The sequence below is a fragment of the Phascolarctos cinereus genome, unplaced genomic scaffold (genome assembly GCF_003287225.1).
Source record: "Phascolarctos cinereus isolate Bilbo 61053 unplaced genomic scaffold, phaCin_HiC Scaffold_726;HRSCAF=1367, whole genome shotgun sequence".
Classification (NCBI taxonomy): Eukaryota; Metazoa; Chordata; class Mammalia; order Diprotodontia; family Phascolarctidae; genus Phascolarctos; species Phascolarctos cinereus.
The window spans coordinates 419813929-419831378 of record NW_027556098.1 but is presented as its reverse complement, the minus strand read 5'-3'; the positions used below and the strand labels follow the sequence as shown (position 1 = coordinate 419831378).

The following is a 17450-nucleotide window of genomic DNA, read 5'->3' as shown; positions in this document are numbered from 1 at the left end:
GGTTACTCCTGTATTCCTCATTGCAGACCCTTAACGAATCCTAGAATTAGGCAGGATTCCTTGGCCACCCCAAAGTGGCCCCACTCAACGCATAAGCCATCCCCTGCCAGCTTGGTGCCATTTGTTAATTGGATAAGAATGCTTTTTTTTTTAACCTTTGTCCAAGTCAGTGATAAAAATGTTGAGCTGAATACGTACATTGCAAACCTACAAAGTACAAGCATGACCCCAAAGAGATATGAGGAGACACTTCTGGAAGAAGGTGTGGACTATGACTTGTATCTTCAGATTTCTTTAACGGATAACTAGGTTTTGCTGATTGTGGACATTCTATGTTGCATGAGACGGCTCTCGAGAGGAGGAGAGGGGAGGTGCAGGGGATACAAGGAGAAATGTAGGCAATGTTAAAAACCAAACATATCAATAAAATTTTATTTAAAAAAATATTAAACAGCACATGGCCACATACAGATCCCAGGGGCATCACACTGGAGACCCTCTGTGTTGACATCAAACTATTGGTGACTGTTTTGCCGAGTTCTGCAATAAAACCATTTCTAAATGGATTGAATTCTACCATCATCTAGTTTTTGTCTCCCCATCTTGTCACAAGGGCATACTGCGTGACAAACACTATGTTTTCCTACCTCACACCCAGGCTACATCAATAGCATTCCCCAGACTCGCCATCTATTAAAACAAACAAACAAACAAAAACAAAAACCCCCAAACAACTAAAGGAAGCTGGTCTGGCACGCCCTGCTCTGGACGAAGCTTTGTGGGTTCTATGCAACTGCTTCCTTTTCTAAATGTTCAGCAACAATCCCTTTAATCTAAGTCAAGACCATTGTCTTTGCCAACTTCATCCCCCTCCTCTTCCCCTTTTAGAAAATTCCCTTTTCACATGAATCATTCTGAAGCTAAGTCCCCACAATCCCATCCGGGAGGGCGCAGCATGGTCACGATGGGCCCCTGCCAGCCCCCACCCCCGGCCACGGCAGAGCCAGAAGGGCCCTCAGGGAGCAGGGCCTCGCCTCATCCCGCTCCTGTTACCAGCCCACACAAGCTGAGTGACTTGGTGACTTGACCAAGATCCTACACGAAGACTCCAAGCCGATGCCTCCGAGTCACAGTCCGGGCTTGTGCCCAAGGGTCAAATGGGGGAAAAGAGCTCCTCCAAAATACCACCCAAGCAACCTCCGCAGGAAATCCATTTTATTGAATAATCAGAAGGGTCTGGACAGACGATGGCTTGGGGGGTACAGGGACAGACACACATTCACGTGATCGGGAGAAAAAGGGGTGGTGGTCTTTTTTAAATTTTTCTTTAGGGGGAGGGACGGCGGTTACCGCTGTCTCGCTCACTCTGGCGCCGGCTCCATCAGGTAGCCGTTCTCAGGAGCCAGATAGCCATCACTAGCATCGGCCTCCAGATACAGGTCCCGCCCATCAGCCCCAAGCCCTTCCAGCCCATTGTCCTGACCGCCACTGCCCCCGCCACCCCCCCCACCGCGGGGGGCCTCATCCCGCCTTTCACCCCGGTCACCCCGCTTGTGCTCACGATCTCTATCCCGGTCCCGCCGCCGCTCCCTCTCCCCCCGGTGGCTGCGGCGCCGGTCGCGGTCCCGATCCCGGCCTTTTTCCTCTGGGGCATCGGGTCCATCGGGGCCAGGCTCCCCCAGGGGGCCGTCATCAGGGGGTGCATCACCCGCCTCCGGGGGCTCAGGGCCCTCCCCGCCCCGAGGCTCCTCCTTGCGCTCTCGCTCTCTCCGAGCCCGCTCTCGGCTGCGACTGCTGCGGCGCTTCCGCTCGCGGTCCTTGTCCTTACTCCTCTCGCGTGAGCGTCTGCGCTCCTCCTTCTCCCGACTTCTGGAGCGCCGGCGCCGGTCCCGAGACCTCGAACGCCGACGGTCCCGCTCCTTGTCTCGCTCACGGCTTCGCTCTCGGCGCTCCCGCTCACGTTCCCTGTCCCGGTCCCTTGGAGGACAAGGCCAAGAGAGAAAAAGCAGAAGCAATCCTAAGAACAGTCCCTCCTTTTCTGGGGCCCCAAAATGAGTATCTGGAAGCTCACGAGGACAGCCAGGTTGCGCTAGCTCAAAAATTCCCTCACCTCTCATCGTAACGTGAAGTGTCGTCGCGGCCCGAGTGCCGGATGTTGACATCGGCCCCCCCTCGTCTGGTGCCCCCAAGGCCGCCCCCTGAGGAGACAGATGTGCGAGGGTGTGAATGGGGGAAGAAAAGCACAGGTTACAGTGCTCGGGGGCAGGGCAGCTAGATGGCACAGTGGATAGAGCACCGGCCCTGAGTTCAAATCCAGCCTCAGACACATAACACTTACTAGCTGTGTGACCCTGGGCAAGTCACTTAACCCCATTGCCTAGCCAAAAGAAAAAACAAAACAAAACAAAAAAAGAATATAGTGCCTGGGGACCAACCCAGAGCCACCCACCAAGATGGAAGGGAGAGGTATGCTGACACCCCCGTGGCCCGAGGAAGCCTGTCTACTCACCAAGCCTGCGAGGCCTCCAGCCCTTCACCGTACGGCCTCTCTCCACATCGACCAGCACCCGCCTACCATCGATCTTCTTGCCGTCTGCATGTTTGTAAGCCGCTGTAACAGAGGAGGGGGCAGAGACGAGTCCCCGGGGGGAGGGGAGCCTCCTGTCAGTACCAGGCCTGAGACCCTGGCATCCCTTTTGTCCTCCCCAACCAAGGCGCACGCACGCACCCACACACGCACCCAAACAGACACTCACGCACGCACCCACACGCCTACCAGCGAGCCAGGCAACTTGACAGCCGGACATCTCCATCCACCCAGCCCCCAATCCCTGGGGTGGAAGGGCCTGCTCCATCGGATCCCCTTCCTTCCACCCACCCCCAATCCTCACCGAGGTGGGGGGCAAGCATGCCCTTCCCCTGCCCATCTCCCCCTATCCCCACGACGGAGCAGCCCCCTCCCAGCCCTGCCAAGACACGCTGCTGCAAAGGAAAAAGGTTAAATGAGTGCTGGTCTCTTCAGGGATGGGGGCTGAGGCCACAACCAGGCCCACCCAAGACACAGAGACAGGTCCCTGACATGCAACCTGAAGCAGGCAGCAAGGGCGAGATGCCCAGCTCAGCACCGCCCCTCCTTTTCCCCCAGTTACAGCAATCAGTCTGTCAGGAGGGAACAGAGACCAGCGCCAACAGTGAGAAGAGGAGGGGAGGAAGTCCAGAGCATGGAAAGGCAGCTGGGGCCAAAGAGGAGAGCTCTGGGCTCTGGGGGCTGAAGGGGCCCTGGTCTGGGCCCCTCACAGAAGGGAGGTGGGAGGGGAAGACGTGCGATGGATGCGAATCCACCCTGCCTTACCTGGTGGCCCTCAAGCCTCTTAACAAGCCCACCCCCTGGCATGGAACCAGGCTTCTGGTTCCTAAACCTCACCGCTCCCTTCCAAGTGGGCATCTGCTGCCACAAGGGGCATGGGGAAAGGGCAGCTCCAAGGTGCCCCGTTCTGGTCCCTCCCTGACCAGCCAGCCACCCACCCCCCACTAGCTTCCCTACCCCTCCCCCACCCCCCAACCCCCAAAAATAACAACAGAGGAAGAGAAAAGGTGCAATTTACCAATGCCGGCTTTGCGAGTGTCCGACCAAACCGAGCGGGATGGGGGGGGCTCGGTCCTCCTGAGGGGCCTGGCGAGGAGGAGGCTTCCCGGGGGGGGGACACAGGGCAGCTTACCTGGAGCCCCCATGCTTACCTGCACCCTTAGCGCGCGCATGGTCCCCCCTTGCCACCCCCCACCCACCAGGGCAGCTACGCTACAAGGGTGGAATGGGGGGCAGAGAAGCAGTCCCAGCTATGAATATGTCAAGTACACCTCACCGCCTGGAGACGGGTGGGAGGCAAGGATGGCCCCGAGGGTGACTTGCTAGAGAGGGAGAATTTCTGAGGGGAGTGGGGAGGAAGTTTAGAAAGTCATCCAAAGCAAAAGGCCTGGAGACTGGACTTCAAAAACTTGCCAAGCCCCATCTCTACCCCCAAAGTCACAACAAAACCAGGCAGCCTGTCTCCTACACAGAAAATTAGCACAAGGTCCCCCCAAACTAGGGTGCTAGGAAGGGGGGAGGGGGAAAGAGGATCTAGACAGTGGCTAACATGGCTTGGGGGGGGAAGAAAGGGACACTTGGCCCCTGGCCCCCCGACTAGGGAGGGAGCAGGAACTCAGGACATCCTCTCCTCAGAAGCCCCAAGGACCCAAGTCTAGCTCAGCGCACAAGAACCCAAAAAAGCCCGGACCAGGGGAAACAGCGAAAACAAAGGGTGATGTGTATCTATGCCATTTACTCAACAGCTGTCTCTCTTTCTCTCTCTCAAATTCCACAAGGGGGCAGGATTTGAATTGAAGGTCACAACACAACTGACCTGTTGGCCTCCCCCCAATTCCGTGCAGGGGCAGAATGCTAGGCACCCAAGGCTCTAGGCCCAGGAGGGAGTGGGGCAGCAAGGGAAGGTTCGGCCTGTACCCCAAAAGAAGCTCCCTAGACCCATGATCTCTGTTCTTCCTGGGCAGGGAGGGGGCAGTAGCATGCCTCGCTCCCAGACAGCCATTCCCACCACCCCTGAAAACAGCATCTCTAGACCCTGTGAAGTGGGCATGGGCCCAGCCCCTAACAGGAGAGATGCCTGGAAACATGCCCTGGCTCACCCTGCCTCCTGACCTCCAGAGAGGCAGGGCAGGAGCCTGGAGAGGATAGAAAGAGGGAGGGGAAGGGTGAGAAGGCCCTTCCTCCAAGGCCCTTCCATGGGAAGTTTGCCTTTTCCCTGCCCCCCCCTCCTCCAGTCTCCTCTGCCCCTGCCCAACAATCGGGCACCTGGAGGCCAGGGGGAGGGGGGAGCGGGGCCAGGAGTTCGGGGGGGGCTGGGGAATGGGGTCAGAGGAGGGGGCCGGGGAGGGGGGCCTTTCTGCTCCTAAGCTGCCTGGCTAAGCTAGGCTGGTGTGCTGTGGCGAGTGAGCTTACCCATGATACAAACCCTTATACCAACCATAAAATGAGATGTTGTAAGGGGAGCGTTAGCATCAGCTGCAAGCCAGCTGCGTGGTGGCTGCAGTGACAATAATAAGAACATACAATTAATACGCCGGCCCCTCCACACGCCACACCCCCTCACCGCCACCCCCACAGGACAAATCTCCCTTTGGGGGCTTTTAAACCACGTCAGGCCGAAATCGAGGAGACACAGACAAAACCCACAGGCATGGCCACTGAGCATGGCCCCCACCCACCCAAGGCATCCCTGCTGTGGGGGTCAGGGGAGGGGGGGGAGGAAGGGGGGAAGGGAGGGGGGGCCAACCGAGGGCTCCCCGCCAAGGCCACAGGGAGGTGAGGCAGAGAAGGCAAGGCAGGCCAGGGCTCCGAGCCTGGCTCCCGAAGCCCCTCCGCCACCCCCCCCCGGGGCAGAGCCTCCTCTCCTCCCCTCCCCTCCGGCCTTCACCCAGCCCCGCCACCGGGCTACCTCCATCCCCCTGAGAGTCAACGTGTGGCACTTACCTCTCCCGGCCCCCCGGGCGCACACACACACACGTTGAGGGGAGTTTTGGTTTTTTAAAAATATATATAAAAAAAGATATATAAGAGACAGAGGAAAAATAAGGAATGAGTGTTGATGTGAGGAAGTGAGGGGGGTACGGAAGGGCAGGGACGGGAGGGAAGTGACAAGGAGGGAGACACTCACAGTGCATGTCCCGTTCGTGCTCGTACTCGATGAAGGCGTAGCCCCGGGGCTTCCCCGACCGCTTGCTGTAGACCATGTGGATCTGCACACACAAATGGGGATGAGGGCTAGCGCCTGCTGGGGGGAGCCCCCGCCCCTGCCCCGCGCCCACTAACAAGCCACTCACCCTCTTGATGGGGCCGTACACCTCAAACTCTCTCCGAAGTTTTGATTCTGTTGTGTCATAGTTCTACGAAAGACAGAAAGTCAGGCCACGCTACCAAAGCCCACCAGCTTCTTTCCCCACACTGCCCTGGCCCCAAGAAGAAGAGTAACAGCTAGCATTTATATGTAAAGTGTTTCTTTTTTTTTTTTTAAGGCAATTGGGGTTAAGTGACTTGCCCAGGGTCACACAGCTAGTAAGTGTCAAGTGTTTGGTCTGAGGCCAGATTTGAACTCAGGTCCTCCTGACTTCAGGGCCCGTGCTCTATCCACTGCGCCACCTAGCTGCCCCTATATGTAAAGTATTTCAAGTACCTACTGCTGTGATTATCCCATTTTACAGATGAAGAAGCTAAGGCAGACAAGGGGTGTAGTGCCTTGCCCAGGGCCACAGAGCCAGAATCGTCAGGTCCTCCTGATCCCAGACCCCGCCGGCCATCCATTGCCCACCCACCTGTCAACAAGTAGGAGAGGTCGGCACTCACCACTCGGGCCACAAAGAGAGTTTTGAAAGCATCGCCCTGAGCATTGGGGTCATTGTGAGGGTCCCCTGTGAGGCAGCAAGAAGAGAGAGCATTAGAGACCAGGCCAAGAACGACAGAGGAGAATGGGGCTGGGACAGACAACAGATTCTCGTAGGATGTGCTCTGGTTTTGTTTGGGTCCAGTGGCAGTGGCAGAAGCTGAGGAGAAGGCTCCGCCCCAGCCCAGGGACCCAATGAGAAGATCCTGCCTCATGTGACATGGTGGGCACAGATAGAGAAAGGAGCAAACACTGGGGACCAGGGGAGGGGGGCCACGAGAGCCAGGGACTTGAGACATACACATTTTCAGCTCTGTCTCCACCTCTTGCTGTCGCCGCTCAATCTTTTCCCGCCTCTGTGGGAAGGGGAAAAAGAAACCGGCATGGAGGAGGAAAGCCTGGCATCCTCTCGGCAGCTTTCTCCCACCCTCCTTCCCAGACCAGGGCTACCCCTGGTCCCTGGTCCCCCTGCCAAACGTTTCCTCCTTCCTCCTCATCCTGAATCTCTCTGTGGTCTTCTTTAAGCCTGCCCTATTCCAAAGCTCTTCTCTTGACCCTGATGATCCCTGACGCTCCTCTCCCATCAAGACTCCATCATCTGGTGTGAGCCTTCCTCCTCCGGCTGGCCCCTCAACACAGACCTTCCTCTTCTGCTGTCCATTCTCTAAGGCCTCGTTCGGCTCAGCTCCAAGACCGACCCAGCCTACAGCTGGGTGTGACCTCTGCCCCCCAACCATTCCCTTTGAGGGCCCCACAGTTCCATGAGGAAGAGCCTGTATTTCCTTCCTTTCTTCCTCTTTCTGCCACCCGCCAGGTTCAAACGGTCACATACCTTTCTTTCCATCCTCTCCTCCCTTGTCTCTGCTCGGGTTGGAGGAGGGGCATCACGGGGGTCCTGACGACAAGAAAAAGGGTTAAGAGGTAGCAGGACTAAATTGAGACGCCACAAAGATTCCCTAAGGAAGTTCCCTTTGTTACCACCCTATCCCCAAACACACTTCCCTGACTGTATGGGGTAGCTTAGCACCACTCACCTGGTCTGACCATCTCCCTCTCCCTCTCTCGCCCCCACTTTGCTCAGCTGTGAAGCAAGCTTGCCAGACTAGTAGCATTCTAAGGTTCCTGCCAGCTTTAACACTCTAGCCTCTACTTTCAATTATGGGGCATCCTAGTGGAGAGAGGGCTAAACCTGGAGTCAAGAAAATGTAAATTCAAGTCTGGCATCAGACATCAGCTGTACAACCCTGGGTAAGTCACTTAACCTCTTCCTGCCGTGTTTCTTCATCTGTCAAACAGGAACAAGACCACCTACCTCCCTCAGTTGTTTTGAGGATCACATGAGTTAATTTTGTAAAGCAGTGTGCAAATCCTAAAGTGCATCAGAGATCCTAGTGACTAGGGGATCTCGGCGATCAGGATGCCTGTCACGGCGGCATCAAAGCAGCTCTTCAGTCCCTGCTTGAAGTGGGGCTCACTAACCATCCCCTGGTGAGCCTCCAGAGGCCTCACTTTTGTTTTGAGCCAGTTCTCGGGGCTCTGCCCTCTGGACAACAACACATTCCCTTCTGCATGAGGAAGGCAGCCCTGAATCTTCACTTCTTAAGGAGGAACATCCTGCCTGAGCACACACCGGGGCAGAGGACAAGGCAACCTGAATCACCCGCCTCAGTGGCTGACCCAGGGCTTCCGACCGGGGCCTGAAACTCGGCCACCACGACACACTGGGGGTTGGGGTGGGGCCCTACCGTACCTTACACCACCCAAGCAGTGTTTTACACAACACTTCCCTCACATCTTGTGCATCTGAAAGCCAATTCAAGACCTGGTGCTTGGCCCCACGACACTTTATCTTATTTTAGCCGACCCAGTACCTTAGCCTATCAAGCTTTTGGTCCCTGACTCCTCCCAATATGTTCCTTACCTAGCTCTGTGTTGCCTACAAACACAGCTAACAACACATCTATAAAATGATATGAATCCCTCAGTGGTGAAGACCCTGGGAGTGCTCTCCAAGAAGCTCCTACTTAAGGTCTCCTTCCAAAATCAAAAAGAATCCCTCTTGACTACCCATGGGGGATGGTATTCAGCAAGTGCTAAACACACACAAGTGCATTCATTTCAAGACCACCTCTTGCCATCTTTTCCAGGAGAATAACAGAAGAGACTCTCACCAAATGCTCTGATAAAATCTAAGTGAACTACACTTATAGCACTCTGCAAACCACCACGCTATTAATGCTGTAACTAAGAGAGAAGGGGTTTGATGGTCTGTCCTTGACAAAAGCAAACTAAGTCAGCCGTCCCAGATGTTTGCTGACCATCCCTCTGATCACGTTTCAGAGCTGTGAACAAAAGTCAGCCCCCTTGGCACCTAGCTCTCAGATGCCATCCTCTGCCCTTCGCGAGTCCTACAAAATTCCCTGGCATGAACTTGAGGCATTCCCTCAGGTCTTTCAAATATCACTAACAATGGGAGCTCAGCAATCACAGAGGATCTCAGGTTTAAAGTCAAGCTCCCTTACCCCACAAAGGAAGAACCCAGAGAAGTTAAACAAGCAGCCTGCCAAATACCACAGAGGTGGAATGAACCAGCTGAGCCGAATTCTTCAGAAGTAATCCAGTGATCTAACTCTACTGATTCTGGACATCAACTCCCTATATAGCTATGTCGCTTTCTTTTTTTCCCCAGTACAGCACTCATTTCTGAGGGGGAAAACCGCAGAAGGAAGCCTAGAGCTGGGTAGCACCCCCCCTCTTGTCACTGGGCCCTTGGCTGGGGATTCCTGACACTGCCCTAGGTCCATGTACCCCTCCCGGGTTCTGGGGTGGGGTGTTTACTCACCTCAAACTCCCGGATGTAGGGGGCGATGCCACAGTAGGGCTGATTGTGGTGTTTCTCATGGGGCAGCTTTTCCAGGGGGGGTAAGTAGGGGATTGGGTCTCGAGGAGCAAAGAGGGCCAGGAGATTGGGAGGCAAGAACTGCGTCATGATGCCGGGTCTACAGTACGGAGCAGAAGCCTGTCACAACTCTGAGGAACAAACGCACCTGCCCTCCATCCCCCTTCCCTGGTGGTCCCTGAGCACTAGGACAGGGAAGATCCCCATGGCACCTGGGTCTCAGAGACATGCAAGGGACCCTCAATAACAATCCTCCCCCTACACCCCCCCCCCGGAGCGACCCTTCCACTCCACAATACTGGAGTTTTCCAGGAGTGGGAACTCTGGGGAGGCCCAATGTGGGTAACAACCGCAATTAGGGTGAAAAGAGGGGCAGGGGCTGCCGCAAAGGGCTGTGAGTAATAGGGACACCCCTCTCCCGAGTCCAGCTCTTGCAGAAGCTTCTGCGAAATGGGGGGAGGGAGAGTACTCGGGATGCAGATAACCAGGCGTCTCGGCAAGCACAAATAAGTATGGGTGAAAGGGGACGTCTCGTCGGGCGCAGGGCACTGTACTGGGGGAAGGGGTTGGCGGGCGCAGAGATTTGCGGGTAACGGGGCTCTTGGCAAGGAAGAGGAGTTAAGGTTATGGGGGGAGGTGTCCCGACGGGCGCAAAGCACCATGGGCACAGGAGGAAGGTCCTGGAGCCTTCAGGGAGTTAGGGGTGACAGGGAAGGGTCCCCGACAGTCCTAGGGCATTGTGGGTAAAGGGGGGGGTGTTGTACCGGCTGGCGCTGGGAGGTGCGGGTGGCTAGCGGGGTCCGGTGGGCGCAGGGAATTATGGGTAAGGGGGGGTACAGGCCGCCGCAGAGAAGTGTGGGTAGCGGGGGGAAGGGGGGTCCCCGGCGGGCGCAGGGAGTTATGGGTAAGGGGGGGGTATACCGGCGGGCGCAGGGAGTTGTGGGTAGCTAGCGGGATCCCGGCGGGCGCAGGGGACTGCGGGTAGCCATCAGGGCCCGGGCGGGCCCGGCGCTCCCACAGCACTCACCGGCCGCGCGGCGGCGGCGGCGGCGGCCCCCTCGGCCGGGCGGGGCTCCCGGGGCGGGCGGCGGCAGCAGGAGCGGCAGCGGCTCGTCGTCGTCCTGGAGCTCGAGGGCCTCGTGGCGCGCCGGGGCCAAGGCCGGGGGCGGCGGCGGGGCCGGCGTCGCTGTCGGCTCCGGGGCGCTCGCTCCGTCACTCAGTCACTCTGTCCGTCCGGTCTCGGCTCACACGGGGACCCGCACGGCCAGGCGGCGAGAGACGCACCGACCGAGGGAGGCGGGTCTCGCGAGAGCTCGACGCGAGCGCGGGTCGGCGGGAGGTGGGGCCACGCCGAGATCCTTGCGCCCCCGCGAACTACTGCGCACGCGCAGAACCGACCCGAGTAGGGCGACCAGGAAAGAGTCCAACGCGCATGCGCCGGTCGTCCTCCGCTCGCTTTTCTCCTTCCCGGTCCTGGCCAATGTTGTCAGGGCGCATGCGCCTCTTGTTTTCTCCTCCCTCTTTAGCACTCGCTCAACCGCCGCCTTCCGCGAGCTGAACCAATCACCTCGTTTCTCCCATCTCTAAGTGTCCTTACACCAAGAAAAGAGTCCTCCATGTGACATACTCCTCCATTACAGTCCAGCCCCGCTTACAAAAAGGAAGTGGCGTCACGTGATCCGGAGGGCAGGGCCAAGAACCATCCGGGAATGAAGAAATTAAAGAATCCGTGCAGCCTGTGATTCCATAAGAGCGCCCTCCTCTGGGGTTTTAGGGAGATTGTGCCCCTTTCAGCCATGATAGCTCTGAGCCCCCAACCTGCACCGTTCCTAGGGCCTGGACCTCTAGAAGCTGGGCTGCTCTCTTCTTGGCCTGCCCTTTCTCCCTAGCTCCAGGGAGCCCCAGACCCCACATGGTCTCGGCCAGAGAACGTTTCAGGATAGTGTGTGCCCTGGGAGAAACAGGCACCTGAGCAGAGAGCCACCTTATTCTTGGGTCTTCCCTAGGCCTCCATCCTCTGATAATCCAAGTACCCCAGCACATCTGATCTACCTTCCTATGCTTCAAGGGCTCCAAATTCGAAAAGCCAGTCTAGCCCAAAGATGGCTTTTTCCCTTTATCCAAGTTCCGAGGCATGATGACTCAGTCCTTCACATATGGGCTTTGATTAACTCCAGGAGTTTACAAGTTCTGTTCATGCCCAGTTGGGTTGTCTGACTCAATCCAAATGTGTTCTCACCTAGACAAGACAACAAAGACAAATAGGATCTTTCCTTTTTTTTTTTCACTTTCACAAAGAGATGTTTATTTTGAAGTTAAAGCAAGAACAAACTTGCCCCCAAAAAATTACCTCAGAGGCACACTCTGCCCAATCCCACCTTGGTCTCTGGGGAGAATGGGCTCACTCTTGGCACAGTTCTGGTTTTTTGTTTGGTTTTTTTTTTTACAATTAGGGTTAAGTGACTTGCCCAGGGTCACACAGATAGCAAGTGTCTACTGTCTGAGGCTGGATTTGAACTCAGATCCTCCTGACTTCAGGGCTGGTGCTCTATCCACTGTGCTACCGACCAAGTTCATGTCTAGATGTGGTATGACTTGCTCTCTCTTCACCTAAAAGCAAAGAGCAAATACTGAGGTAGGCCTGTAATTACAGGACCACATGGCAGACCTATATGGGGAAGGCTGAAGACTTCTTCCCTTACAATACCAAATGTTACTTTCACCAAATGGTACAGTACCAAACGGTAGTTGCAACGCCCACCTTTACACAGTTATTAAACAATTGCATTTTGTAAGTCCCTTTTGCGTTAAGTGTTGGGAATACAAAGACTCAATAGTGATGATGATAATAATATCTGACATTTCTATAACACTGTGACATGTGCAAAGCACTTTACATGAGTTGACTCCCTTGTTCACAACAATCCTGTGAGGTAGGTGCTATTGCCCCAGTTTTACAAACAAGGAAACTGAGGCACAGAGAAGTTAAATGATGTCCAGGTTCACTCAGTCAGTAACTATTTGTCAAGGGTTTGCTATTTGCCAGTTGTTATTCAGTCATTTTTTCAGTTATGTCTGATTCTTCCTGACCCCATTTGGGGTTTTCTTGCAAAGATACTGGAGTGGTTTGCCCTTTCCTACTCCAGCTCATTTTACAGAGGAAGGAAATGAAGCAACCACGGTTAAATGTCTTGCTCAGGCTCACACAGGTAATAAGCGTCTGAGGCCGGATTTGAACTCAGAAAGATGAGTCTCACTCCAGGCCCAGCACTCAATCCACTTTGCCACCTAGCTGCCTCTACTATGTGCCAGGCACTGTGCTAAAAGCTGGGTGTAGAAAGAAAGGCTTAAAAAAAACAGTCCCTGCTCTCAAAGATCTCATAGTCTAAAAGGGGAGACAGCATGCAACCAACAATATATATACAATACATTGGAGACAGCAAACAGAGGGAAGTCAATAGAATTAAGAGGGAACAGGAAAGGCTTCTTATGGAAGCCATGAAAGGGGAGCCAATGAAAATGCCCAAAGTTGGGGGGTAGGAGCAGGGATAGAGTGTCTTATTAGAACAAAGCAAGGAGACTGGTTTTACTGGATCAAAGAGTGGGGAGGGGGTGATGTAAGGTGTAAGTGACTGGAAAAATTGGGGGAGGGTGTTTCTGAAGGGCTTTAAACACCAACAAGAAGATTTTATATTTGATCCTAGAAGTAATAGCAAACCATGGGAGTCTGTGTATTAGGCAGGTGACGTGGTCAGACCTGTGCTTTTTAGGACTGCAGTGGGGAAAGATTTGAAGTAGAAAGACCAACCAGCATGCTATTTCAAGAGGCCAGGTATAAAATATGAATAGCAGCTCTTTTAGTGGCGGCAAAGAATTGGACATCGAGGGGATGTCCATCAATTGGGGAATGGCTGAACAAGGTGTTGCATGTGATTGTGATGGAATACAATTGTGCTATAAGAAATGATGAGCAGGATGCTCTCAGAAAACCTGGAAAGACTTACACGCACTGATGCCAAGTGAAATGAGCAGGACCAGAACATTGTACACAGTAACAGCAACACTGTATGATGATCTACTGTAAATGGCTTAACTATTCTCAGCGATACAATGGTCTAAGACAATTCTGAAGGACTTCGGATGGAAAATGCTCTCCACCTCCAGAGAAAGAACTGATGGAGTCTGAACGCACATCGAAGCATGCTTTTTCTTAACTTTCTTTATTTTTCTTGTTTTCTGTTGCTTTGGTCTGTGTAGTCTTCTACAACATGACTAACACAGAAATAGGTTTTGCAAGACTGCGTGTGTGTGACCTATATCAAATTGTTTGCCTTCTCAATGGCAGGAGGGAGAAAGAAAGAATTTGGAACTCAAAATTTTAAGACAAATGTTAAAAACTTTTTTTTACATGTAATTGGGAGAAAAAATATTTTTTATAAAGAGTCCACATATAAGGAGGCTGAGGGCCAACACCACAGTGGTGGCAGTGTTAAGTGGGAAGGAGGCATGTACATACCAGAGAGGTTGTGAAGGTAAAATTGACAGAACATGGCAACATACTAATTATAGGGGGAGACATCAAGATTAAGAAATTGAGGATGATACCAAGGCTGAAAGCCTGGATGTCTGGGAGGATGGTGGTACCTGGACAGTTATAGAGGAATTAGGAAGAGGGCAAGGTTGAGGGAGTGAGACATAATGAATTCCATTTTGGACATATTGAGTGGAAGGTGTCTCCAGGACTCCCAGTTTGAGATGTTCAATTGGCAGTTGGAGCTGGGAGACTGAAGGTCAGCAGATAAGTTAGAACTGAAAAAGTCAATTTGAGACTCATCAGCATAAAGATGATAATTGAATCTATGGGATCTGATGAAGTCTCCACGTGAAATAGTACAAGCAGGAAGAGAAAAGAACCTAGGACAGAGCCCTGTGGAAGACAAGGGGCTATCTCCTGGATGAAGATCCAGCAAAAGAAATGGAGAAGGAGCCATCAGGTAGGAGAACCAGGTTAGAGCAGTGTCCGGAGGCTGATTAGCAGTGTCAAAGACTGCCAAGAAGTCAAGGAAGATGAGGTTTGAGAAAAGGCCATTCTTTCGGATGAGGTTACTTCTGTTCACAGACCTCCAAGGAGGACCTATGGCCTTCGGAGGCTACGCATTCTACTTCCAGCTCAAACTGTTGGAAAGGCTTTCCTGACGTTGAGTCTAAATTTGCCTCTTTGGAACTTCTCCCCATTGCTCCTGCTTCTGCTCTCAGGGACCAGACAGAGTAAATCCAGTCTTTGTTGGACATGAGAGCCCACATTTTTGTAAGAGTAATTCAAATACCATATACCAGCTGAATCTTCTCTGGGTTCAACATCCTGAATTACTTCAACCAGTGCTTATGTTGGACTCAATATATAGCAACTCATTGTCCTGGTTCCCTCCTCTGTACCCTCTCCCAATTATCTGTGTCCTTGTTAAACTATCATGCCTGGGACTGAACCCACTACTCCAGATGAAGTCTGACAAGGGCAAAGGACAGTGGGACTATCACCTTCCTATACAACTGTCTTAAGGAAACCCAAGCTCACAAAGATCTTTTATTACTGCTACCCAGCTGACTCACATCACGCTTACAATCTACTAACCCCCCCCAAAAAAAAAAACCCCAACCTTTTCCAGAACAACTTCTGTCTAAGTGTGTCAGCCCTTTAGTATACTTAAAAAGAGAAGCTGATAGGAACAAGTCCAGGCAGGGACACACAGGAAGACCCAAGGAATGACTTACTCAGCAAACATTAGACATACTGACCCAGAAAGAGCTAGGGAGGGATGCAGGGTCTGGGCCAGGGCCAGAGAAAAGCACACCCAAAAGGCCCAGACAGAAACACACTGAAGGATCTAGGGAAGGACATGAGGCAGACAGAGAGGGACAGAAAGCCTGATGTAGAGAGAGATACAAATACAATTCCAGAAAAATACATAGACTCAGAGAGAGAGACAGAGATAGCCCCAAATAGGGCCACAAGGACAGACACAGAGAAGGACAGGCAGGCTGATCTAGAGAAAGATATACAGACAGTCCTAGGAAGGGACACAGGAATAGACATAATGAAGGATAGGCAGACAGACACAGGGACGGGGAAGGAAGGAAGGAAAGCATTGAATATCTATTGGGTGCCAGGCACCATGCTAAGCACTTTACAATAATATCTCTTGATTCCCCACAACACCCCAGGGAGTAGATGCTATTATTAGCTCCATTTTATGGTTGAAGAAACTGAGAAAGACAGAGATTAAATTACTTGCCCAGGGTCACACAGCTGAGAAGCATCTGAGACTGGGTTTGAACTCAGATCTTCCTGACTTCAGACCTAATGTTCAAACCACTGAACCAACCAGATGCCTCTAATAAGGATGGAAAGGCTCACAGAGGAACACATAAGAGGATAGACAAGACCAGGCAGAGACTAAGAGAGAGATCCAGAGAAGGGCAGAGACTTGTAGAAGAACAAACATTGGACTTAAGAAATGACAGCCATATAGACCCAGATAGACATGCAAAGACCCAAACAGGGACAGACACAGGTAGGCTTAGAGAGGCACCCAAACACAGAAAGATGACTTGGAAAGTTGTACCCCAGTAAAACTAAGAGTCAGAGAGGCCCAGAAAGGACACACAGACAGAGCCAGAGAATGGCAGGGACAAAGACCCAGAAAAAAATAGACTCTGTACATTAAGATAGACTCAGAGAAGGAGGCAGTTAGACCAAGGAGGACAAACAGATCTAGAGAATGACAAATTAATTCAGAGAGGGACCCACCAACAGATCTAGATAATGACAGAAAAACGGACCCAGAGAGAGAGTGTTTGCAAATGACATATACAGACTCAGAGTGAGACTGAGATAGAGTCAAAGAGAGACAAACGGACCCATATAAGGGAGGGAAAGGGGGGAGGAGGAGGAGGAGGAGAAGGAGGAAGAAGAAGAAGAGAAAGACAGACCCAGTGAGAGAAAGTCTGCCAGTTGACATTATATAAATTATGTACATCAATAGCAGATGCAGGCGGCACCATGGTGTGATTTCCTCCCTCTCTCCATAGCCAGTGTGTAGTAGTGAAGAAGGTGAATGCAGAGGAAGTCAGAAATTGGGAATTGTCAAGAGATTTTCAGGAACCAAGGCATTCCAGAATAGACATGGAGTTGTGAACTGGTCAACTATAAGGTTGAGATTTGGAAGGAAGGAAAATTGGGCCAGATCAAGGTGGTGGAGTTGGAGAAGACTGGGGTGTGGAGAGGATCAGGGTGTGTTTTGGGGATTGGGGAGAGATGCAACAGTGAAATGAATGGCTCACGATGGGGGTCGTCCCCATGTCAGTCGGTCAACTATCATTTATTAAGCACCTACTATGCCAGGCACTATGCTAAGGGGTGAGGTTACAAAGCAAGGCAGGCCCCTGCTCTGGAGTTATTGACAGTCTGATAGTGGAATTGGAAACAAGTATGTACAAACAAGATCTATACAGGATGAATTGGGAGTAGTCTCGTAGGGAAGGCACTAAGATTAAGGGTGTCACAGAAAGGCTTCCTGTCTAAGGTGGGGTTTTAGCTGAGATTTGAGGAATGTCAGGGAGGAGGCAGAAATTAGCAGGGATTATGCTTCAGGCATGGGGGATACATGGACATAGAAAATGCCCAGAGTGGGGAGTTGGCCAGGATTACTGGATTGTAGGTGGTGTGCAGGGCTGGAGGGAGGGGAAGGGGAAGGGCTGATAAGGAATAAGAAAAATGGAAGCAATGCGAGAGGAAGAGGTCTGCATTGAAAGAAAGGCGTGATGGCGACAGAAAAGAGCAGCCTAGACACTTGGAGGGTGGGGGTAGAGCTGAAGTGGATGGGGACTGGATTTCAGGGAGGGCAGTAAAGGCAGGGGGAGCTTGAGATCCCTGCAGCTTGTGACTTGGAATTCCACGCAGTAGGTGGGAGTTTGCTCGACAAAGAGCCCAGAATATGAGAGACTGAGAGAGATTACCAGCAGAATCGTACAGACAGATCCACAGGACAGTGGTGGTGACAGAAAGACCCAGAAAGAGACAGATAGACCCAGAAAAAAAGAGACTCAGAGTGACA

The 17450-nt window shown here is 52.8% G+C and overlaps 1 protein-coding gene across 2 annotated transcripts; it reads right to left on the bottom strand.

Annotated features, from left to right (window-relative positions):
* Positions 1-404: 404 nt before the first annotated feature.
* On the bottom strand, positions 405-10449 carry SNRNP70 (small nuclear ribonucleoprotein U1 subunit 70). Of its 2 annotated transcripts, none has more exons than XM_021003427.2 (10): positions 10364-10449; positions 9280-9436; positions 7270-7332; positions 6739-6793; positions 6401-6465; positions 5881-5943; positions 5715-5796; positions 2510-2611; positions 2111-2198; positions 405-1977 (listed from the first exon to the last, which is right to left on the bottom strand). In XM_021003427.2, exons 2-10 carry the CDS (start codon positions 9424-9426, stop codon positions 1362-1364), a joined length of 1281 nt encoding a protein of 426 aa, XP_020859086.1. In that variant the 5' UTR covers positions 9427-9436; positions 10364-10449; the 3' UTR covers positions 405-1361. The 2 variants fall into 2 exon arrangements, with proteins under 2 accessions (XP_020859086.1, XP_078002116.1); XM_078145990.1 differs by lacking the exon at positions 10364-10449 and adding an exon at positions 10101-10206.
* Positions 10450-17450: the final 7001 nt, after the last annotated feature.